The 23,236-nt window shown below is 53.4% G+C and overlaps 9 protein-coding genes across 9 annotated transcripts; 2 read left to right on the top strand and 7 right to left on the bottom strand.

The window, feature by feature from the left end:
• Nucleotides 1-106: 106 nt before the first annotated feature.
• Nucleotides 107-1,726, bottom strand: MGL_2297 (uncharacterized protein; the record flags this gene model as incomplete). Its single annotated transcript, XM_001730449.1, has 1 exon — nt 107-1,726. One exon carries the CDS (start codon nt 1,724-1,726, stop codon nt 107-109), a length of 1,620 nt encoding a protein of 539 aa, XP_001730501.1.
• Nucleotides 1,727-2,512: 786 nt separating this feature from the next.
• On the bottom strand, nt 2,513-4,638 carry MGL_2296 (uncharacterized protein; the record flags this gene model as incomplete). The annotated part of the gene is made up of 2 exons (XM_001730448.1): nt 2,513-4,347; nt 4,401-4,638. The coding sequence occupies 2 exons, from the start codon at nt 4,636-4,638 to the stop codon at nt 2,513-2,515; spliced, it is 2,073 nt and encodes a 690-aa protein (XP_001730500.1).
• Nucleotides 4,639-5,123: 485 nt separating this feature from the next.
• On the top strand, nt 5,124-6,272 carry MGL_2295 (uncharacterized protein; the record flags this gene model as incomplete). The annotated part of the gene is made up of 1 exon (XM_001730447.1): nt 5,124-6,272. The coding sequence occupies one exon, from the start codon at nt 5,124-5,126 to the stop codon at nt 6,270-6,272; it is 1,149 nt and encodes a 382-aa protein (XP_001730499.1).
• Nucleotides 6,273-6,351: 79 nt separating this feature from the next.
• On the bottom strand, nt 6,352-8,358 carry MGL_2294 (uncharacterized protein; the record flags this gene model as incomplete). Its single annotated transcript, XM_001730446.1, has 1 exon — nt 6,352-8,358. One exon carries the CDS (start codon nt 8,356-8,358, stop codon nt 6,352-6,354), a length of 2,007 nt encoding a protein of 668 aa, XP_001730498.1.
• A 3,293-nt stretch (nt 8,359-11,651) lies between these two features.
• On the top strand, nt 11,652-15,287 carry MGL_2293 (uncharacterized protein; the record flags this gene model as incomplete). The annotated part of the gene is made up of 1 exon (XM_001730445.1): nt 11,652-15,287. The coding sequence occupies one exon, from the start codon at nt 11,652-11,654 to the stop codon at nt 15,285-15,287; it is 3,636 nt and encodes a 1,211-aa protein (XP_001730497.1).
• A 174-nt stretch (nt 15,288-15,461) lies between these two features.
• MGL_2292 (uncharacterized protein) lies at nt 15,462-17,369 on the bottom strand (the record flags this gene model as incomplete). Its single annotated transcript, XM_001730444.1, has 1 exon — nt 15,462-17,369. One exon carries the CDS (start codon nt 17,367-17,369, stop codon nt 15,462-15,464), a length of 1,908 nt encoding a protein of 635 aa, XP_001730496.1.
• Nucleotides 17,370-18,189: 820 nt separating this feature from the next.
• Nucleotides 18,190-19,686, bottom strand: MGL_2291 (uncharacterized protein; the record flags this gene model as incomplete). The annotated part of the gene is made up of 1 exon (XM_001730443.1): nt 18,190-19,686. The coding sequence occupies one exon, from the start codon at nt 19,684-19,686 to the stop codon at nt 18,190-18,192; it is 1,497 nt and encodes a 498-aa protein (XP_001730495.1).
• A 189-nt stretch (nt 19,687-19,875) lies between these two features.
• On the bottom strand, nt 19,876-20,785 carry MGL_2290 (uncharacterized protein; the record flags this gene model as incomplete). Its single annotated transcript, XM_001730442.1, has 4 exons — nt 19,876-19,892; nt 19,980-20,119; nt 20,192-20,265; nt 20,480-20,785. The coding sequence occupies 4 exons, from the start codon at nt 20,783-20,785 to the stop codon at nt 19,876-19,878; spliced, it is 537 nt and encodes a 178-aa protein (XP_001730494.1).
• A 275-nt stretch (nt 20,786-21,060) lies between these two features.
• Nucleotides 21,061-22,659, bottom strand: MGL_2289 (uncharacterized protein; the record flags this gene model as incomplete). The annotated part of the gene is made up of 1 exon (XM_001730441.1): nt 21,061-22,659. One exon carries the CDS (start codon nt 22,657-22,659, stop codon nt 21,061-21,063), a length of 1,599 nt encoding a protein of 532 aa, XP_001730493.1.
• Between the last annotated feature and the right edge of the window lie 577 nt (nt 22,660-23,236).

The raw sequence follows: 23,236 nt of genomic DNA, 5'->3' as shown, positions 1-23,236 counted from the left end.
ATTCGCTAGTCGCTGGTCGCTGGCTCTATCTCGTCTAGCCCCGGCCCCAGCCTCCACCTACAGATTCACGGCTTTTCGCCCGCCACGCACGCCACTACAACACCGTTCAGATTAGCGCTGTAGACTTGTGTCGGCGCCTCATCAGATTACGTCGCACCTTGCGCGGTCGTGCACCGAGTGGCTCGGCTGATGAGCCTGACGGAGACAAGGCCGCGTCGTCCTCACAATGAGTCGCTCGTGCCAAGAACTCGCTGGGCCACAATAAGTACGGCACATCCGCACATGGCACACCTGCGAGGTGCGTGCTTGGCTGCCCACCCCGTCGCCACTGCATCACATCCGCATAGGTTTCCGCATCCAAAGCACCCCAAAAAGGTAAATCAAGTGCACCTTGTAGTAGTCCAATGGGCAAACCTGTCTTGTATATGCGTTGATGTAGGTCCGGTCCGCTAATTGGTGTCAGGAGATGCATTTGTTTTTGCTCCATATTAATGGAACGAACAAGCGCAAGGCCCAAAGTAGGCGCCATGGGTGGCATAGTTCGTGTCAACAAATCACGGCCACGTTGAATGGCCGTGCGCCACACATCTGGAACTTTAGTCTCGCCGTCAGCGACATGCTCAGGCGCCTGGACAATGGCGACCAATGCGCCATTCATCGCCAAAAGCGTCAAAGCCTCATCTACATGCGCCCCTGTGTCCAAAGCAGCAAACCCGGCACCTAGTCCCGAGGAGACATCGACGACCCAAGGGCGCTGCGCAACTAACGCACTAGCAAAGTTCCACTGCGCACGCACCCCCGGACTAGCAAGGCGCGTCATGTGCATATAGGTCAGAAGACTAAGTGTTCGCGACTCGGCTGCATTCAGACGTCGTTGTGGCACGGAAGCGCGTCCGTCCAACGTCTCTGGGAACGGCACAAGTGTATGAGTGGCATCAGGACACGGTGTTGGGCCAACATCAAGCACATGCGTCGGCATCAGCGTAGCAGTGACGTGTTGCACAAGCTCAAGACCCAAGCCTTTCAGCCATCCATGCGTGTTAACAATGAGGGGTATCGTGCGATCAGCTCGCAATGTGCCTTCTGATGTTGCAGGCAAATACAATTGCTCTTCCACTCGCTGCGCTGATTGGTAAAATTGGTACTGCGAGCGATACGTGTCGACCAGATCCGAAACGGCAGCCATGTAGCGTGCAGGGTCATCGCGCGGGGTGATATCGCCGAGAAAATGCGCTCGCACAGGCATTCGTGCCGTGCACCAGCCCGGTGCAAAGAGGCCATGCTCGCGCTGCGAGTCGAACACGTGCAGACACAGCATGCCAGGTGGACCAAACTCGGGCTGGCCAACATCCAGTTCCATGTACGCGACAAAACGGTGTTCACCTCTTGTTAGAAATGCATGAAGCAGCATACGTGCGCACGTTGACTTGCCGGAGTTTTTCAAGCCACGCACAGCCACAATGCCTGGCACCCGACTGGGGAGAGACGCAAGTTCATCGAGTGTGTCAAGCCATTCGTTGGGCATGCATAAAACATCTGACGCATCCGAAAGGAGGGTAAACGTACATCCCGGAAGAGCGCGGTGCATCGAAAACGGGTCCATGCCAGCAACAGGACACACACGCGACAGTTGCTCAAGACCACATCGCATGCTCTCAAGACGCACGACAGTGTCACAATCAGGGAATAGATCGCAATGGTCTTCGTGCGTAGGACTTGGCTCCATGACCAGCTCGGCGGCTGGAAAAGTGTCTGGAGCATAGATTGGAAATGGATGTGAGCGCCGGGTGAGTCGCGCTCCTGCAATACGAATAGCACCACGAAGAACCGTAAGTATACAAACGCCGCGCACTACGATGCATTCTTCTCGTAAGCCGCATATTATAGTTCCATTTTGCCGAATGCAACGAGCTTCTGATACATGAGGTGTATATATGCGCTTAGATGTTGTAAGATCTGCATTGGAACAGTCTGGTGGGGTCAGCGACTCATTCTCCGACGCTGTCACATTAGGTAGTGGCAGAGAAGTGCACCTGCTAGACCCGCGAACTAAGCCAGATGCATCTTCAGTACGTTTGAAAGTGTCCTTCGCACTGGGCACGTTGGTTTGTTTGGGTATACTTTGGGTTGAGTGCACGATATGTGCGCTGGATGAAGCATCTACATCTAATGAGCCTAGGCGACGAGAGGAACCTGCACTTTGGTTCGACTCAAAAGATGATTCTGATGAAGAAGGGAATGACTCTCCTGTTGGCTGTGCTTGTTGTGCCTGTTGAGCTAGCTGAGCTGCGCGAGCTCGTCGGACGGCCAACGCACTCCTGGGAGCGCTAGCCATGGTCGCAATTGAAAACGACGTTCTTGCTATTGAAAATTGCCACAAATTGGGACTCTTTTCTCCACATTTCATGTTTCCATTGCAACGCTAAGATAGTAGCACAACTAGATCGTACGGGCAATTAAATCTATACATAGCTTACATTCACTGTTCTTGCTTGAAAGGAAGCGAAGGAATCTATTCATCCATAGGTCCTACTGAATCAGGTTCGGTACCTTTGGTGGCAGCGCCTGCGCTGTCACCCTCACTGAGAAGATCACTCAGCACTCCAACGACAGCGTCCACTTCTTTCGTGGCAATGCCGCCACAACCAGCAGCAATTAAACGTCGATACATGGCCATCGTGCGATCAGCACCTTCGTCACACAAGGTACGGAAGTGTCGCAATTCCAGCGCCTGGTACTGACTAAGTGCATCGTTCGCTTGTGCGCGCAAAGTCTCAAGCTCAGTTCTCAAAGATTCTGACTTCGGCTTGGCACACAGCCGCTGGACGTCCTCATTGGCCGTTGGAGCGTCGCCGAGTGAGAGGTCCGGCCGCGCCTGCAGAACTTGCTCGTGCATCGATTTCCACGAACGTTCAGCCTCTTTGTTAGCCTGCTCCTGCCTTGCCGATGTGTACTTGTTCTCCAACGCGTTCAGAGTCGATGCGTCATCATTGCTTTGGCCTTTGGGCATGAGTGACGCCTCGATGCGGTTGCTGTCAGCGATTTCGCCCTGGATCTGTATGAGTAGTGTTTGTGCATGCGTCAGTTTGCGCTCCAGCACAGACAGTTCCGTATCATAACTGTCGGCCAAGTCGTGCAGGAGAGTGGACACCAAACCGACGGAACGGCCTGCCGCGCGTTGACCTGCCTCAGAGGAGTGTGGTGCATTGGATGACGGAACATAAGGCGCATTAGTCGTTCGTGAGGGACTCGCTCGGAAGCGCTCGTCTTCCACAATAAAGTCTTCTGCATTCTTGCCCTCACGGTTCCGGATCTTGGGATCTGCACCGTGTTCCAAGAGCAACTTCACGAGCCGCTTTGATCGCGCGCGCGCAGCCATTGTGAGGGCCGTCTCGCCTTCATCGTCCTGGAAATTCAGAATATCTGCCAGTTGTTCGCCATATTCAGCAAGTCGATGAATCATGGTCTCGAGATAGTACCGACTAGCATGCGGCTTGCCTCGACTTAATGCAAGGTCAACTACATGGTGAAAAACTGTGCGATCGTTCCGGTCAATATTGAGGATGCTCCGATGCAAGAGCTCGAACAGCTCTGGAAATTTGCGCAGGTCATAATTGTTGCTAAACATGGCGGCACGCATCAATGCTGTTTGGCCATTGTTGTTGACGCGGAACATGTCAGCGCCTGCGGTCAGTAGCAGCTTTACCACACGAATGCGGCCCATCGCGCAAGCCCAGTGCAGCGCAGTGTGCTCATCTTCATCAATGCTCATATTAGGGTCAAAGTCTGGCGGCGGGTTCACCAGCAGCGGGGGCACCGTAGTCGTCTCACTGATGAAGTAGTCCAGAATAATCTCCGCATACCGTACTTGCGGCTCGAGCTCATCGTATGTATGCTGTTGCACAGGCATTCCATAATGATCCTGGTACGTCGTCGCTGGTGCATACGTCGTGGCAATGCGTCCGTTTGGCGTGTACATGCCAGGGTGTCGCGTATCCGCGAACGTTTGGTACTCGGGCGGCTTCTGTGTGTCAGCGCCGATCGGACTGGGCGTTCGACTTGAACTACTAATATCACTGGGAGACGGGCTAATACTGCCCTCAGAACCATTTTCATCCTCTGCTGGAAAAATCTCGCTGCTGTTTTCGTCACTCGAGACACGCGTCGTCGATGCATCCGCCAGGTCACTTGGCAGCTTTTTGATTCTACCAGACGAGGCAATCGCATGCTTTGGCGCGGGTGGCGGTGATTTGTCTGATGGGACGAATGATATAATGGGATCCAGCAATTCTCGGATATGGTAGTGCTCTGCTAGAGCAATGGCTACATCCATCGGGATCCATGTACCTGCATGAGTCAGCCTCGTTGCCAAGACACCTTGTCGACAGTCAAACACGTACCTTGGTATTTTCCATATCCACCTTGCACTTTCTCGTGCGTCCCTTTTTGCACCTCTTTTTCCAGCACACGCGTCCGCTGCGATTTATCGAGTCCCACGACCTTGAGAATTTGTGTGGCATTGAGCCAAGCATCGCTTCGACGGCGCATGACCGCCACGTCCTTGATGATGCATTCATACACAGGCACACCTGAGTACGTGGCCTTGAAGATCTGTCCTTCCGGCACACTCAGCGGCATGTCTATCACGCACACGTGAGGCGAACAGGCGTGATGAGGAGGCGAAGCGTGCGTGAATGCGTGATGTGTGGAATTGGAACGCTTCCGCGACGCGCGGAGAGCGTGTAGACACACACCTCCATTACCACGTGAGAAGGTGGAGGGCACAGGGACGCGCTGGTAGGCGCATGGGTGTGACGGGGTAGGTGTGTTGCGAGAGGGTGTGCCCCATTCTCACTGAGCCAAGTGCGTGGAAGGTGGAGGAGGGCAACCGAGTACGGACAAAGAGCTACGCAGGGCGAACGAGGGGTGAGGCATTTGCGGAATCTAATCAAAGCTTCGAACTCAGATGCAAATTTGGTTCAGATTGACAGGCCCCGACAAATCAAATTTCTGTTTCCACACGTTTTCTTTTTCATCTTCGTCGTTCGATCACATCTCTCCCTGCTCCACGGTCTCTTCTGCCTTCATTCGTGCCTCTCAGAGCATCATCGCTTTCGCATGTCATGACAGAGTCTGACTACTTTTCGTCTGATGAAGAAAATGCGCGATCATCCATCAGTGCGCCTGCTACGCACCGACCGATCGGCGCCATGACGCCACAGCCTAGTGAGACACGTCAGCCGCGTGCGACCCGTTCGTTTGCCGCTTTGCGGAATGCCTATTTAGACACACAGGCCCAGCAGGGACCTGACGAAGACATGCCTGATGTAAAGAGTACCGAGGATGAGCGTGCAGAGAATAGTGGCGACCACAACGAACAGGCGCATGCCATCTCGGCAGGGCGGCACCCTGTTGAGACAGAGAGCGTCTCTCAAAACGGATCGAAAAAGTCACGCCTCTCTGCCACAGCCCCACCACATACTCCTGCGTCTGTATTACGGCAGACGATGGAACTGCCACCGTCGAAGCGAACACGCGCTGGTCCCTCGCTTGTGCCCACGGTGCCTAAGTTACCAAAGACCAATGCCGAAAAAGAATCGACACCTCGCCTGATTGTTGTACTTGAGCAGGCTTGTCTCGAGACATACAAAGTCTCGAGCGGAAGTGCGACACATACGCGAGGCAACAAGGAAGCCGGTGAAAAGTATGCGCTGTTGAACTGTGATGACCACCAAAAAGTGCTTGCCAAAATGGGCCGCGATATTTCAGAAGCACGTCCTGATATCACACACCAGTGTCTTCTAACATTGCTCGATTCTCCGCTGAACAAGGCAGGGCTTCTTCAAGTATACATTCACACCTCCAAGGGCGTGCTGATCGAAGTGAATCCGCAGGTCCGAATCCCTCGTACGTTCAAGCGGTTTAGTGGCCTGATGGTCCAACTGCTTCACCGCCTTAGTATCCGTTCGATCAAAGGCTCTGAAAAATTGCTGCGGGTTATCAAGAACCCAGTAACTGATTATTTCCCTGCGAACACCCACAAAATCACTTTGTCGTACAATGCCCCTGTACAGCGCCTTTCTTCTTACCTGGCTACAATTCCCTCTGACCGCAGTATTGCCGTATTTGTCGGTGCCATGGCACATGGTGAAGACAATTTTGCCGATGAGTTCGTTGACGAAAAAATCTCTATCAGCGAGTACAGCCTTAGTGCAAGTGTGGCTTGCGGCAAGTTTTGCTGCAGTCTCGAAGATCTATGGGGCATTGTATAGCATGGTAGCAACAATTATACAGTACATGGTACCTCCTATTCCAATGTGTCTTTTTGGTTGTGGAGAGAGAGTAGACGTATCATTGTGTACGTGGTTGTCGGGTCGCAGCCGTTGCAGTGGCTGCAGGACGTGTTCGTATCGCTGTAGGGGGTCGATTCTCAGCGCCTGGCCGAGCGGGACGTGTCTGCATCCGTGTTACAACAGGTTTGGCCGCAGGTGAGCGGACAGTGCGCACTCCCGCTTTCGGTTGCTGCGCTGGCGTCATGGTTCGCCGCTCACGCAGACCAACTGGACTCGCTGGCTTTGTGGCACGCATGGCACCACTGTCGGTAGTTGTCACGATCGGCGATGGTGACTTTGGTGTCGGCAAAGGGTTGGCATTGGTGGTTGATGCTGTTGGGGCAGGGTTGGACGTTCGAGTTGTGGATACTAACTTGGACGCTCTTGTTGCAGGAGATGAGGCTTCGTTGGCGTCAATAACACCAAGCACTTCTGCATCTGTGCATGGTGCAACACCAAGTTCGGCCGCCACAAGTTTGGCATCGGCGTCATCCGCGGTGACTTGCGCTCTTGTAGACACACTTTCTTCCACGATACCTAAGCGCCGGCGCTTAGGACTAGGACTTTTTCGTGGCTGGCCCACACAGGGCGTCGGCTTGTGAATGTGATGAACAGGTGCTGTGGCAGGCATATCCACGATCCGGCTAGTTGCGGGGGTTTGTGGGATGTCTGATGGAACAGCAGCCGTGGAAATTTGTCTTGCGAGTTCTGCGCGCAAACGATCTTCAACGCCCCAGCGGACCCACTTGGACGCATTTTCGTACATGAAATGCTGCTGCGGCCCAACTACACATCCTGGTCGCATCAAACGCATATATCCGATGACTTCACTGGCCGTAAATCCATACCTCCATATCAGGTACGCCCCGATCAGCACACCCGTTCGACCAAGACCTGCCTTGCAATGTACAGCAATCACGCCGCCGGCCTGGATCGTGCGATCCGCATCTTGAATGAAGGTACGAAGAATATCATCGGATGGATTCGATCCGTCGTCAAAGTACAAGTCTTTATGTTCGATGCCCGCATCTTCAAAGACCCCGCGGTGGTATAGTGCATTATTGAGGCGGACAACGAGAGAGATATTGTGTTGTTGAAAGTATTCAACAGTTCTTTGAAGTGATGGGTTCACCGGCATACGTTTTGCAGTGCATTCAGCTGCATAAGGTCCCTGCGATGCAAGCGTGGCCATATAAGCGCGGTCTTTGGGACTTGCAAATGCAAGAAAGTGCGGCGTAATCCAATTCCAGTCACCATTCTGAACTTGTTCATAAAATTCGTAGGACTCGAGATCAAAAGTTGTAAGGTCAAGCAGCTCGTGATCTAAAGCACGCCGCACACCATATAGTATATCCTGAATCGTAAGACTGTAATCAGCACGACCATAGCCCGCGTCGCGGAATGGCTTGAACTCCATCTCACTGTAGGGATGAAAGGCGTCTGCCGGCGATATGTGATCAATCGTCATAGCATATAGCGCACAAAGTAGCGCAGCATTGGCTTTGTGGTGTGGGTGCATGCTTGTATATAGCACGAGATGGGTATCTTCCATGCCTGGGCTCATCAACACCTGGTGCACATGTACACAAAAGCGGTAAAACATGGCAACATTCAGAGGGCCCCAATCATTCGAAAAACTCAAGTAGATGAGATCTTCATCGATACAAAACCATTCAAGCTTTCGGGGCCGAGCACTGGTCGGGATATCTTCCGGTATATGGGCCATGGCGAGACCGTCGCCGACATTGAGTTGGTCCGCATCCACAAGTTTTGGAAACACAGCAAACCAAAACCTGTTCGAGACAGGAATCAGTCCATGCACGAGTTTTGGGAGTTTTTTAAGTGCTGCGTCTCGTACTGCAGGGGTTGACGATGGTATCGGAGATAGCGCATCGGCTGTGGCGCTGATTCCTGGCACTTTGGTGTCTTGAACCTGAGTAAGCGAGATATCAACTAGATCAGAATCATCAGGCGACACATCCAGAGCTGTTTTAACTGGCATAGATGAGGAAGCAGTCGCTAGCATCGCGCACTTCTTTCGCACCAGACTCAGCTCGGTAGATGTAGTCAAACAGATACTCTGTCGATCTGGGACAGACCAACACACACGGCCACTCCGTGTCGACACAGCGTGTTGGTGTCACGTGCCGCGAGTAAACTCCATCCCTGCGCTCTACCATGCTGTCGATAAGATACACACCTGCGTCGTAGTGACGCTCGCTAGAGCCATGGGCGACTTTTGGCGCGCGACCTGCGCGGCAGTCACCTGCCATTTAGCTCCACACGCGCGCTTCGCGCATCGTGAACCGATAATCATTCTCATTACGATCCCGCCGCTATCGTCCACATCGTCTGGGGAAGCGATTCTATCAAAGTCGTCGGCAATGTCGGCAAGGAAGCGTTCAACAAATGCACCAGATTTATTGGTACCTAGCCCACATACATCACGGGGTCCGATTGTAGCGCTTTCACGTGGGCAGGACATAAACGAACACGAGCCTCGGCACGACAACCTCTCATTATTACGCGCTTCCACATGCATGAAGAATGGAGTGGATGAAAAAAACCATACATATCCTGCCTGCACCCCTGAGCACTCGCCGCCTGTCCCCATTTCCCGCGCGTGTACAGCGCGTCTAGAGTTGAAACCCGACAGATTTGCCATGGTTGACGAGGTATGGCGTGGTATTAAAGATACTCATCCAGAGGCTTCAAAGAGCATGCTTTTGAACAAAAAGCGTAGATCTACATTAGATTCTGATCCGTTATTGAAACGGCAATCCACGCTCGACGGCTTTCTAAAGAAACAGACTACTTCATTTCATCAAGGACCCAATGTCTCTGTGTCGCCACCTGACTCGCTCTCTTCGTGCAGTACAGTGCCTAGTGATTCAGACGATGAGCTTGCGTCACCTGCCCGCAAGTGGATACGAACTTTGGGATCTTCACCAACAGAATGGCTGAATCCTTCATCTCGTCCTCCCTCACCAAGGTCTCCCACATCCTTGTCGCTATCTATGAGACACAGATCCCAAGACATCTGTAAGTCGACCAGGCATGCTAAGACATAATCATGTTGGTCGCTTCGGCGTCCATCGTCCTCAACAGCATTGGGATATTTTGATGTGGAGCCAGGCTTTAATTGCTCAAAGGATTTCGTGATGCGGAGGTGATCAAGCTAAATCGTCCCAACGCACGTCCAACCCCCTCAGATTGGAAACGATGCTTGCTGTGGATCGAATCATTTTTTCAAAAAACTGCATTCTTTTTCTGATGGAGTATGAAGCAAGTGTTTCCTGCCCAGACACGTATGCATAAGGGTCGCAACGCATACGTGTTTGTCACTTGTCCACGTGGCGTCTTCATCGTCCGTCCTGGTGACCTTGTTTGAACGTTGTGCAGAGTTTTGACGCCCTGTTCGGATGTTTGAGCTTTTGTTGTATTCTCGAAGCTGCCATGTTCGTACCAGAACTTTCTATTGGGTATTTACACTCTTATTGGGCGCATGTTGCTCGCAATTCCGTGCTATGTCGTTATCGGCATATGATACCAAAAGCACCTGCTTAAGAGTGGATTGAACAGCGCTCGTCAATTCTTATATACGAAACCCAAGTCTAGAACGAGCAAACCGGTCAAGTCATTCTGAGAGACAGAACATGGCACATTATGTCAAGCCGATAAGATTTAGTTCACACTTATCCACACCGCGCTCAGTTTTCTTGGTCTTTTGTACTTCTAATGAACGCTACAATAAACAGCGCACACCTTGGGATCACCTAATTAGACACAGTACAAAAACGAAAGAAATTGGTCCACTTGACTCATAGCCTACAAGCGTGTGGAAAAGTAGAAGTATCACATCGCGACTCACGTACATGTTCATGATCTGCACAGATGCGGGTCAGCGCACACGAATGCTAGCCTGAGCAAAGAAACAAAGATGCACTCTCAACTGCCCGGAAGCTCTTTGCGGTTGAAGTGCGAAGGATCTGGCAAGGACGTCTATAATCTTGATGTCGGGCACAGACCTTGGTTATAGCAAGCCGACCTCTTTCTATTATCATCTGTCTAGTAGCTGGATGACTGAAGGGATATTGAGTTTCTAATCATGGGTATTTTTGTGAGTCAAAGCTCACCCATGTCACGCAGCTTTCTATCCAGGGCATCAGGTTTCGGGCAGCTCACGCACTCGCTCTCACGTCCATATTTCTTGTAGTAAGAAGCACAACATTGATATAGGCGCTTCACTAGGTGGTCGCAGCGATCTTGCTGGAACTGATTGCGTTGAATGCACGCCTGAATATCGCACGCGATAGGCTTGCAAGGATTAAAATTGTCAGAATCGGACGCCATGACAACGACGGAATTAGACAACGTTTGGCGTCTGTGGCGCCGAATTCGGTGTGGCGGGACACCGGATTTGGAGGTGGAGACAACCGTCCAAAACACTCGGGCCAACAAATGGTGGATGTGCGGGATTTTAGATTTTGTTTTAGGCAGGTGCAGTTATTGTGAATGCATATGGGGTTTTCCTTGCCTGACTTCCATCGCGGTTGTGCTGGGCCTTGAGAGCTGAGCAGTTGAGCCGTACTTGCTGTGACGGAGAAAAAGCCGTCGTTAGCCTCTAGACATTCATTCTCACAATTAGCTGGGGGGTTTCTTCTTGATTTTGCCTCTGATACCTTCAAGTTGGTCAAAAAGACCTAAGGAATAGGTGATCATGACTCTCCCCAGAGGTATGGAGAATGAAGCTCCGACCCAGCCAGTGTTGATTCTCCGGTCCGAGCCACCTCTGCCTGAATTCTGCATGCCCTTCCCCATCCCGCCGCCAGAGTCGGACATCTCTTTGTTGCGTTTGAGTGTGCTAAGGATTCTCTCTGGCCAAAAGAGTCTGCCGGCCACACAGTCCTTGACACACAGCGAACAGCTGAAGCAAATGACCGTCCAGGGATGGCGTCTCCGTTTGCTGGAATTGATTCAAGTGCAGGCAGGGAGTCAGCGACCTGAAGATGACCAGGTTGAACTTGGATTGCTTCTACATGATGATCACAAGTGTTCAGCACTGGAACATGGCGACGAAGTGGTCGTGCGCTTGCGTGCTGGCTACACAATGAACGACTTGCAGCTTCCAGACTTGGGTCCACATCATGACTACTCGGTCAATTTGAATGAATATGGTACGTTTTGCGTTGCGCATTCCCGTCGTAAATCTTGTGTACTAACCGTGTCGCCCTAGACTACATTTACCATGTGCCGGAATGCACGATAGCCCGTCCTTCCGAGCCGTCATCGCATTCGTCGTCCATCCAGGCCAATCCGATGGCGAACTACCAGGCGTTCCAATATCCAGACTACCGTAATGGATACCGTGTCCTTGTAGCCAAGGGTGCGGGCGATGGCATCGTTCGTCGCGGTCCTGAGAACCTTGCGCCTGCGTTGTCGTACATGCAGGCGTCCGGTGCTGTCGATCCGCATGGCCTAGCTCAGCTCAAGAGTCTGGCACGATCGAATGGGAAAGTCGGCTCTGACGCGCGCGCGCGCTTGGCTGAACTAGGGTATGAGGTACCATACCTGAAGTCCACCAAGCCAACCAAAAAACGGACATCAAAGACAGCAGCAAAGACGGGGGCGCCAACGACAGTCCAAGCGAGCTCGGGGGTGAGAAGCGATGTGGTTATGCCTGGTAGTGCACCGCTTCGGCTCGGTCCCGGCGTGCATGAGCCGTCTCAAAACGCAAGAGCTGCAGCGATGGCAGCCGTTCCGCCGACGACGTATGGAATGTCATCGAAAACAGCTGCAACCAAGGGAGATGTCCCTCCTCTCAAGAAGCTCTCTGCGACACTACCTGTAAACTCAGTGACTCTTACGGTTACGTCCTCGAAAGCGCCGGTCAAGACATCCAAAGGCACACGAAAGTCACGAACTGTCGCAAGTCGGCCGGTGGACATAAGCCCGATCCCGGTGCCAGTAGCGCCTACATTGACTGGCGCGTCGGGCATGGTCCCAGTGCCACGAGCGCCTTTGCCAGTGACTGGCGCTCCAGCTTCCCTCACTCGAACAACGTCGCCGACATACGAGTCAAGGACGACAACGCAGAATGCGCTTCTAGCGTCTCAGCGTATGATGCTCGAGCACGATCGGAATACACAAGCGCAGCTCGGTGTAATGAGCCTGGCTTCACCGCGTCCCAAGCCCAAGACAAAGAAAAAGAAAGTACCCAAGTCATCGACGATGTCGACGCTCTTCGCCACTGCTAGGGCAACGAAGACAAATGACACGGCAGCTGTCTCGCAATTGTTTATGCCGTTGTACTCGGCACCGTTCCTTGGATTCAAGCACCGAGACTCTGTGACAGGGAACAAGATTGCCGGTTTGATCAAGGGCCTCGGTTCGTCTTCGAAAGAGAAGAATGTGAAGACGGAGGTGGGTCAGGAGCTTGACCCACTTTTGCGACCAACAATCGAGCACAGTGCCCGTCCAAGCGCTGGTCCGGTTGTGTATCCTGGGATGAGTTCCTTGGCTGATCAGAATGTGGCTCGTGGCACTGTGCATCATCCAACCATGGGTTACTTTGTCGAGCAAGACGTCGCTCCTGCCACAAATGGCTCTGCTGGTCATCATGCTTATCAGACCATTCACCATGGTACACCACCTGCCACGAACCAGGTTGCCGAGCAACTTGCTGGCTACGATGTGGGTCCCCACATAAGCACCAATCAGTTGTCTGTGCAGCCTACGGTAATGCCAACGGCCGCGGTGCCAAGCGCAATGGATCCCACGGCACCGGTGCACCCAATCCATGAGCGCATTCCAACATATGAGCAGGCCCTCACTTCAGTCTCAGATCCGCATGCAAGACTTGCGAGGCGCATATCGCAATTGAGGCTGAATCGTGACTTGCCGGATGTGCCAGAGATGCAGCCATTGGAATCGGGCATGCCGTCATCAAGCTCACAAGAGGTACAAGACATTCCCGTCGCGAAAGAAATGCGGCATGGCGTGCGTGGACACAATCAATCGTTGGAGCCTGTTTGGGAGTACGCTGGAGCCGACCCGCATGTCGTGCCTGTGGCGCCAACCACGGCTGGCATGACTACTTCTGTCGGCAGGTCGGATGGGCTCACACATCCTATGTGGACGACGCATGCGTCCTCGGACGAGTACAACGTGGTTCCTCCAGGTGTGTCTTCAGACGCATACAAGATGGCGACGCAGTCTGAGCCAGAAGCAGAGCCTGGCGTGGGTGTATACTGGCGTGGTCGTCCGATCGAGTACAGCAGCTCTGCGACGCCCGTGGGTGTGCCAGCGCCGCATGCCGCATCTGAGACACACAACAAGCACGCAATGCACGAGCTGCTGCATGGACGGCACATCAAGGAGAATGATGAGGAGGCACTACTGTCCAAGAAGAAACACCGCAGTGCACACCAGCAGGACTCATCGACACCTATCGCAACAGACACACCTGGTCATTTTCACGAGGGTCCGATGGATCATTTGCTTCATACATCAGTCACAGGTGAGGATCTCCACAAATCAAATGGACACACGCACAACACAGAGGAGGCGATGCAGACTTCCGATGCCAAGCCTACGCTGCTTCATGCGCACACGTCGGGCGTGCGTATTCCATCCGCATCACAGCTGAAGGCGCAACAACTTGTGCCTGTGAATGAGCTAGCTCCCGTGACAGTTCCGGCTGTGACGACGCAAGCCTCTTCTGTCCCACAGGAAGTGCGCATGGCGACGACGCATTCAAGCTTGACACAAGGCGGCCTTGCCCCGCCGATGCCTTCCACGTCGGTGCCAAGTGAGTCTATGACTGCGACAGTGGATGCCGCAATGCCTGTAACCGCGTCATCTGGAGCAGTGTCCTCGGCTGTGCCAAGTGAGTCTGTGGCTGCGCCAGACAATGGCACTATTCCTGGCACGGCTGTGCGCACAAGCGCAGCTCCAGCTACAGCGGCGCCTGCTATTGCGACCTCGTCAGTGCCTGCTGTTCCTAGTAACGCTGTGACGGCGGCGCCGGCACTCGATGTTTCTAAGCCAGTGGTGACTACCTCGTCCAAGACTGCTGCTCCAATGGCTTCCAAATCACAACAAGATTTAGGATCGTTCTTGTCTCGCCAGTCAATGCCCGCTTCGCTAGCTTCCGCGCAGCTTCCTTATCCTGCTATCCCCATTTACACACTGGCGCAGGTGCCTGCGTCACCTGCCGGTGCTCGGGAACATGACCCTAAAGTCGCGCACGTCCCCCGGTTGTCTGCGACGGCCAACAAAGAGCAGGACGGCCAGGTGATCATGCTGCGCAGAGCCAATCCTGTTGTTGGGCAAGAGCAGGAGTTGCCTCCCGTGCAACAAACGATTTCTGATCATGAGACGAAAGCGCCGTTACATCGTGCTCGGTCTCCCATACATGCTATCAACCATCATGCAGGACAAATCTTACTTCCTGTGCGGTCGACATCGTATCCACCGGCGACGATGTTACGCCTTGCTTCGAACAGTGAACAACCGGGTCAGCTGCAGGTCCAAGTTCGTCATTCAGCACAGGTCCCACCAACTTTGCCGGCTCTATCTTTCCAAGACAAAGAATTTGGGCTTCATGCCATTTCACTTTTGCCCTATGACGACATGCTGTGGCTTCCACATGTTCCATCGCATGACGCAACGCCCGACACAACGAATCATCTTACGAGTGTGCTCGAACAGGAACGCCGCGGCAGTCTTTCATGGTCCAACCGTGTACCGGACCTTGCACCAGCGTATTTGCGTGCCTCTTTACCATCCGAGTCGCGCGTGACTCGAGTAATTTCGCAGGATCCCCCAACAGCAGAGCCTGTCACCGAGTTTTCCCACGGGTCATCGCAGCCACAGAAGCAACACCACCCTATGGCCGTTGTTCTTGATGAAAGAAATCTCGCACACTCGTCTCCCGGTGCGCCTGTTGCTTAGACTCCGAATACGACGGTCGTGATTGGCCAGTCAATGCGCTTTCCTGAGTTGAGCAACACTGACGCGATACTGAACGACCACCTTTTTTTTTTTTTTTCCTCATCATGTTACTACAGTATCACTAATAAACATGTTTGCTCTATCATCATGCAGGTAAATGCGAAATTCCGTGCGCTATACGAACGAGGTGCGCTGTGCGGCTTCTCGTTCAGCCGGTCCAAATGGCAGCCAGGCTTGATACGCACGCACATCTGGCGCAAGTCGCATCGAGTTGCGTGTCACGCGCATCAACGTTGCTTGGTTATTGTACAAATAAGCGGCCCATGCCTGTTGGTGAGCCATGTCCATAGTGTGGATGACGCGCACATATGGCGCATAGTCCAAGGGTATACTGGTACGAGGTAGCTGCTCCTGAACGGGCACGTGCAAGAGCTGCAGAAGTGTGTGCAATTGCTGGCAGTGTTCAAGTCGATCCTGGTCCATGCGCTGCGTAAGTGAATTGTGAGCCGTCTCATCGACTCCCAACGCACGCTGAATGGATCGCTCGAGGCGCGATCCATCGCTTGGCACATGCATGGACGTGCACGGGACGCTTGGAATGCGCGAGACGCTCGCGCGGTTTCGAGCAGGAAGAGGCACATATTCATCCGTGTACTCACGCGCATGACAGACCAGATCTGCATACGATTGAGTTTCGGCAGCTTCATACATGGTACGCAGCGCAGCAAGCTCGGCTCGTGCGCGATTGATGGAGGACGACGAGTGTGTCAACGACGCTGTATCCGTACAGCCACTCTCGCACGCAGCGCTTGTGCTCTCGTGCTCGTTCCGAGATTCGTTCATACCGCCAGCTTTTGGGCTTCTCATTTCGCGCAGCAGATCTTCTGCTCGTGTGTGCAGACAGATCCAAGGCAGCTGGGCGAGGGCCGCCCGTAGATCATACGCATGACCATGGGGCATCATGTATGAACTTGGGAATAGATTCGACATAGGAGAGACGGGCCCACTGGGTGGGTCCAATCGATCTGCCAATAGTCGCGTACTAGTATACAGAGTATGCATTGCCGCATTCGAAACGATATATCCCTCTGCCAAGGCGATCAGTTGCAGATATGTGGCTGCAACCGGTGCTGGCGCTGGTTCCCATGTAAGAACACGCTGAACGGGCAATTCGGCGAGTGGAACAGCATCCAGGTCGTTGCATGTCAGCACCACAGGCCGACGTGATTCGCCGATCAGCTCAACAACGGCGGGCCAAAACCCTGCGTCATCGTCAAAGAGAACGTCAACTTCGTCCAGCAAGATCAAAGACTGGTGTGGCATATCATGCAGTCGGACTCTTGCATCTCCCAGCACCATGTGATTCCGTGTTAGCTGCCCAACCGCACTAGCCAAATCCTTTCCGCTTCGGCGTCCCATGCCTGCATACAACTCGAACACCTCGAAGCCGAGCTCGGTGGCACATGCATACACTGCAGCAGATTTGCCAACACCCGTTGGACCCGTCAGCACAATGCAGTTCGTCAATTTACTGAGCTCCAAGGATGTGGCAACTGGGCCGGGATCTGGGGCATCGGTGCGGAACTGATTGAACCACGCAATCTCCTCCGGATGAAATTCTTTGTACTCGTCATCCTCATTGCCATACCCAGCATCAACAATCGCGTCGTCTGCTGCATCAGACGCTGGATCGTCGACCATATCAGATACGCCGCTCATCAAAGAGCGGGGTCGTCCACGCTTGCGCGACACTGTGCGCGTCTGGATAGGCCGTTGTCGTGCACCACTGTACGACACACGCAGATCGTGCAGCCAATCGCGGAGAAATAATGCCGACTCTTCGTTTCCCAAAACGTGTGCGGCACATCGGGGGCGCCAATGGTCCATCCATACCGAGGCATGCGTACTTTGTTTTGGCCGCGAGGACAATATTTTAGGTGTCACTGGCATGAGTTGTTCAAGCAGATGCGTAACGGCAGGCGGCATGTGCACATGTGCTTGCGCTGCTAGATCCGGACCAATGTAGGCAAGAGGCGTGCGTGGTGCTGGCGACCCCTCTGGCACGACTGATCCCGCTTCCATAATAGACGCTTCACAGTTCACGTTCAATGTACCACGACACGCTTTGACAGGTGAAGGCACCCCGGCTGCTGGACTTGAACGAAGGCATGTCCAGTCTATATATGTAGACCCAGACGCGAGAGAACACGCGTGAGGCATGTCCAAGCTTAATTGGCGCGTTCGTTGAGGCCACGTCAATCTATGCTTGTAGTCAAGCCATCCTTCGGGTACGACATGCACCATATCATGCGTTGGCCAAGGTGCTGGCGCAATTTTTCTTGGCAAACAGCCATTTTCACACGCTCGTGTAGACGAGCTTGGATTCGTCGAGGATTTGGTTTCACGCTTTGCAAAAAAGGGGTGCACACCACCTGAGGCGCGCGAGCCTCGCACGATGCGCTGAATAGGCTCTTTCGCGTTTGCTTTCTCAGGACCTGTCGCAGAGATCGGAGACTCTTGTCCCCATGCGGCGAATAGGGTAGTCGATGACGGTCGTGTTCGCGACTTGGAAGCGCGGCCCTTCGGCGGCGGCGTGCGTGAACGTTTCGGTGTACAAGCGTCATGGGGACCACGCTCGCCACTGCACGAAAAAGCAAACAAGGGGAATACACGACTACCTGTCTCGTCTCGTTGTGGCACGTCTGTCGGTGCCATCTCCAGGGCAAGACGAGCACAGACACAAGGATGATCACGTTCAGCGAAGTGTTTCAAAGGGAGCGGCGCGTGACGCGAACGTGACGTGACGCACGAGGACGCGAGACGCGTCCACTTGAAGTACGAATGAATCGACTACGAGCCAATTGGCGTACACACATAAATCCACAATTCCAGACGTCGAGCACTACATATGCGTTGCATCACCAGGCGTGCTATCTGGTATGAGGTCGCCGTCGGTTCGAGGCACATATCGAGGAGCAGTAGAGAATGGCTGGTCGCGCGCTACAGGCCGGCCTGCATGCGCGGTAGACGCATCGGTATTCATCGAATTGTCTTGGTGTTCGGCAAGATCCGACGACACGAGACCTGTCTGATACGATTCAGGCTGGAAAGAACGCGTCGTTGCGCCAAGCGACTGATCCAAGACGCCTGGACTATGGTCCAGTTGCTTGAAATTCGCATGAACGGCTTCTTCTGGCTGCCGAAGGCGATCAAGTCGCAAGTCTGACAAGAATGCTTCGCCAGTTCGGGCTGGACTCGGTGCCATGCTAACACCCGCGGCATGCGATGGTGCGTCGCCTTTGTTCTCGCCACGCGCACGCGATAGGTGCTGATCCTGTGCACCATGCAAGAAACTGCCAGGAAGGCGTGAAGGAGGGGCAAGCGCGGGAGGCCGTGATAAGTAAGGTGCGGCCGCAGCTGATGCGTGCGGGTACACATGATGAGAGAGACCCGTACTTGCATGGTCAGCATTGCCTGTCATCTGACGCAACTGGTTCAGTTCATGGTGCGCAGCTTCCAGCGCTTCAATCAGCTGCTCGCGCTCGCGATGTAGAGTCTGGAATTGCAGCACGGCCTTTGTGAGGATATCGCCCTTCGATGTCTTGGGACCGCGGTCCACGGGCACAAATTCTTTCAGCTCGTCAAACAGGTCCTTCATTTCTTTCCGCCGCTTTCGTTCTGCGATTTTGTGCGTTACACGCAGACTCGGACTGCGACTGTAAGGAGTCTCTTTCTTCTCCGGGGGTGAAAGCGTGTCGTACGATGTTTCACGCCCTGACTTCGAATGAAAAGCAGAGCTAGCATCTGCACCTTCCGATGCATCAGTGGCTTTCTTGTAACCCAATGCACCAGCGCCAGCTGCGTCTTGGGTGGCCGTCGAGCCCACGCTCGAAAAGTTCGGTGGAAATATAGTTGCGCGGCCATCATTATCTTGACCAGCCATTGTGTTGGAGAGAAAAGGAAATGCACGAGCAACATTGTCCTGCTCAGTCGCATCGCCATGCAATGCAGGCGCATTCGACTCTAGGTTCGGATCAGTTGGCAGAAGATCCAATCGATAGGGGGGCTGCTCTTGTCGCATAGTGGGGTATCCAGGCTGAGTACCTTCAGAGCGACGGGCACCTGTCAGATTCGGGTCCATGGATGAGCTGTGTGAATTCGCGTCATTCATGCCTTTTTTCTCATCTGATGCGGGCGCGTACGCGGCTGGCGGTGGATTGCTCTGGAACGTCAGGTCACTACTGCTGCCACCTTCGCCTTTCCCACTCGACGAATGCATAGGATACGGCGACGGACGCTGCGACGAATGCAGTGGATCGAGTGACACAATCCCAGAAGGTTGGTCCGATCCTCGACCAGGCACCGACGATGACACGAATCCTAGGGCGTTCTCGCTCATCGTTTAGGCGCGCTCTTGTGGGGAGTCCTCGTGGCCAAACACGAGCTAGCCACGCGGACAACGCGCGAGAATGTCTCCCGTCGATGAACACGTGGGTGGCGACCGCGGTCCACCACGTGCGCGTGCACGCCACGTGTCAAAAGTTGGCGGCGATCAGCCACGATCTCAGCGCATGGCACATCGATGTACCTAGGTATTGTAGTTTCCTGCAAGAGTCGTGCGCTGTGTCATCCACGCCCACTGCTGTCCTTGAGCAGAATGAAATTGTGACTCAGGCAAAGCTTGCTACATACGTTCAATATAGTTGGTAGGCACAATGCCTATATGACCTTCCGCATTGCGTGCGCGAAACCAGTCGTCTGATACCTTTTCCAACAACGATATACGTTCACCTTGAACAAAAGACAAATCACCAGGCTGGCCACCTTGAAATCTGTCGTGCAAAAAAAAAAAAATAAATAAATAAATGTACGTCAGTTCCGATAGTTATACGTGTAGTACGCACGTGTATAGGGCCACGGCCTCCCCGAGCGTTGAAGTGGTCTGCGCGGCAGATGCTGTTACCGATGCTGGCGGTTGCTGTACGGGGGGGTATGGAGACGTGGTCGTCGTTGTGGTGACTGAGGATGTATAATAATCTCTGGGTTCCTCCTGCTTGGGCTTTTGGAAATGATTGATCGTGTTTTGTAGCGCTGAACTAAACGCTGCACTCTTAGAGGATGTATCCAGTTTTCCTATCGACTGTAACCACGTAGCATGAGTCGACGTGCGTGAATGAACAAAAGATACGTACCTTGGTCGTCGTGAGCCCCTCTGGTTTGCGAATGTCTTTGTGCATAGGGGACACATGCATTTCTTGCAAATCAGATTCTATCCCATTTGTATTTGTGGTGTGCGTTGACCCAAGAGACGAGTTGACTTGACGCTGATGCTGACGAGGTGGTGGCGGTGGTGCTGGCTTCTTCAAGCCTACAGGGGCTGATGAAACAGGCTCTTCCGACGGACGCTGATAGTTCTGCAACAAATGCGGACGCTGTGAAAAGTATTCGTCCAGCAAGTCGAAAAATGCCTCGCGTTCTTTGCCTGGGAGAGCAAACATCTAGGCGATACTGGGGACAGGTGGCTGAGGCAAAACAATCGAGGAGTCTCACTGCACCTCCACACTCGTGTGCACAGATCTAGCCTGATGTTCGCTCAGCTTTCACTCTATATGGACATGGAGTCGAGACACTACGAACATTCGGACAACGTCACATTTAGCATGTACGAAGGTGCGGGGAAAAAGGGCTGATACGTTGTAGCATATACGCGCAAAGTTTATAGACGGGTTTATAGAGAAGCATGGAATGCTTCATATATCAAATATGGCGGATATCATGGATGTGAACCCATCTTTTGAGACGCACGTCTCGTCTGGGCCAGCAATTGAATTGCCTTACTCGGCTTCTTCGTCACAGCCATCACACACGTGAGCATTGTTAGCAGGACGACGGAGCCAGCTTGATGTAAAGAAGCAAGGGGCACAGGTACCATGTACACCAGCGTGAAAATGCCTAATAGCGCTTGCAGAGCGGACATGTGAGCGGCACCGGTAGCAAAGCGCGGAGCTGCACGTGGCAGATGAGCTTTGAGCCGCTTCGCATATGCGAGAAAGACAAACATAGCAGCGAAAGTCGTCATGCCCAGGTAACGGTGCATTGCCTGCACGGTGACAGGGTTTTGGGTCATATTGCCCAGTACGAAGCGAGACGAATCGGGCTCAGTATTTGCATTCATGCGGAACGCGTAGCGAGGATCAAGCAGTTCATCCTTAGGGGGCAAAAGACGGTAACCACCCATGAATGGGAACTCACTATACAGCAAGCCAGCATCCAAACCGGCGACAAAAGCGCCATATATCGCTGTCGTGCATGCTAAGACGAGCATACCAAGGCCTACACGGCGGAATGTCCGTGCCTTAGGATTCTGAAGCGAGTGCACGAATGATGTGAGTAGATCGGTCGCCTGTTCGGGCGTCTTCTTCAGGTTTTTGACCAATGCATTGTCACGCAGAATCGACACTGCCGTGTAAACCATGCCCATGTACACGGCAAATGCAGTGCCGAGATGCGCAGCCAGGCGGAAGTGATCCACACGAGGTGTCCAGTCAGGGCGTGGGAACGAGGACGATGGCTCGTTCTCGTACGGATTCTTCAGGCCACTTGCCACCATGTACCAGCCAAGGAAGCCCTGGAATCCAATACCTGCTGCAATAGCCAGTAATTTCTTCCGCGTGTCTGGTGTCGTCATGCCGCGTCGCAGACAGAACAAGGCAGCTGGCACCACGAAAAAGACTCCGATAAAGCGGCCGAGAATGCGATGCGACCATTCCCACAGGAAGATCGTCTTGAACTCCTGCATTGTCATGTTTGCATTAAGCATCTTGAATTCAGGTGATTGCTTGTACTTGTCCCACTCTTCGTTCCACTCGGCTTCCGACTGAGGAAGACGCATCCCCTTGAGACCAGGGTTCCACTCGGTGATGGACAAGCCTGACTCGGTCAGGCGCGTGATGCCACCCACAATGATAATGAGAAACACCAGTGCAGCTGATAGAAGCAAGTGGTATGCGACGGCATTGCTCGTCGTTGGTGGCAAGTCCAATGGTGCAGTCTGTGGTTCAGCAGCTTCCGACGCTGATCCTGATCCTGCTGCATTATTGGCCCGTGCCGATGTCGGCGCAGAATACGTGCGGAACGTCTGGTTGAGTGAGCACATCGATAGAGCCGATTCTTTCCATGGGCTGTTTGCAGCACGTGTGATAAGGGATTGAACGCCATGAAGACGTGGTGCGCCAACACCTAGGTGCGTACGAAGACAAGGCGTATTTGTCCATGTTGATAGGGAGCGCAGCACAAATCGATGTGGCTGCTCGGCACCTACGAGTCCAGGCATCGCACGGAGCGAACGCACAGTGATGCTGCGGAGAGCCATGATGCAACGAATCGTTGCTCGACAGAGAGGCCGGGTGTGCGATAACGAAAGCTCGGGGAGTCTGGGCTGGCCGGCGTCCTACCCCGGCGGATGCTTTTCTCGGCACTCCTTGAGGACATCACGTGGCTTTTGACGAGTCCGCGGAGACGTAGCAGGGAAGAAAGGGGTTGTGGTGATCGAATATACTCATGTCGTGAATTACACTTGCCTGTATGCATCATCGCTATAGAAAAATTGTCCAGACACACGCGTGGGTGGAAGCAAAAACTGATGTGTACGACGCGCGCAATGGACCTCGGTCGGGTAGGAAAGAGCTAGGGACACGATGCGCCAGCGTGGTGTTGATCCGAACGAGATTGCTTTCGACACTTTCGTGGCACTGACATTTTGTTCATACGTATACATGTGTAGTAGTAGAAGTACGTGTGCGTCCGCTAGCCAAACGAATGTGTGCTTGACGACGCACCTAGACAGTCGCAGTCGTGCCATCGACAACAAGCAACCTCCACTTATTACTTGGCGACGGTCATTCCATGCAAGATAAAACACGTGCGAAGACAGGGCCATTAAGAAATGA

The sequence above is a fragment of the Malassezia globosa genome, assembly GCF_000181695.2.
Source record: "Malassezia globosa CBS 7966 chromosome Unknown mgl_sf_5.2, whole genome shotgun sequence".
NCBI classification, from domain to species: Eukaryota; Fungi; Basidiomycota; class Malasseziomycetes; order Malasseziales; family Malasseziaceae; genus Malassezia; species Malassezia globosa.
This window is presented reverse-complemented; position numbering and strand designations above follow the sequence as displayed.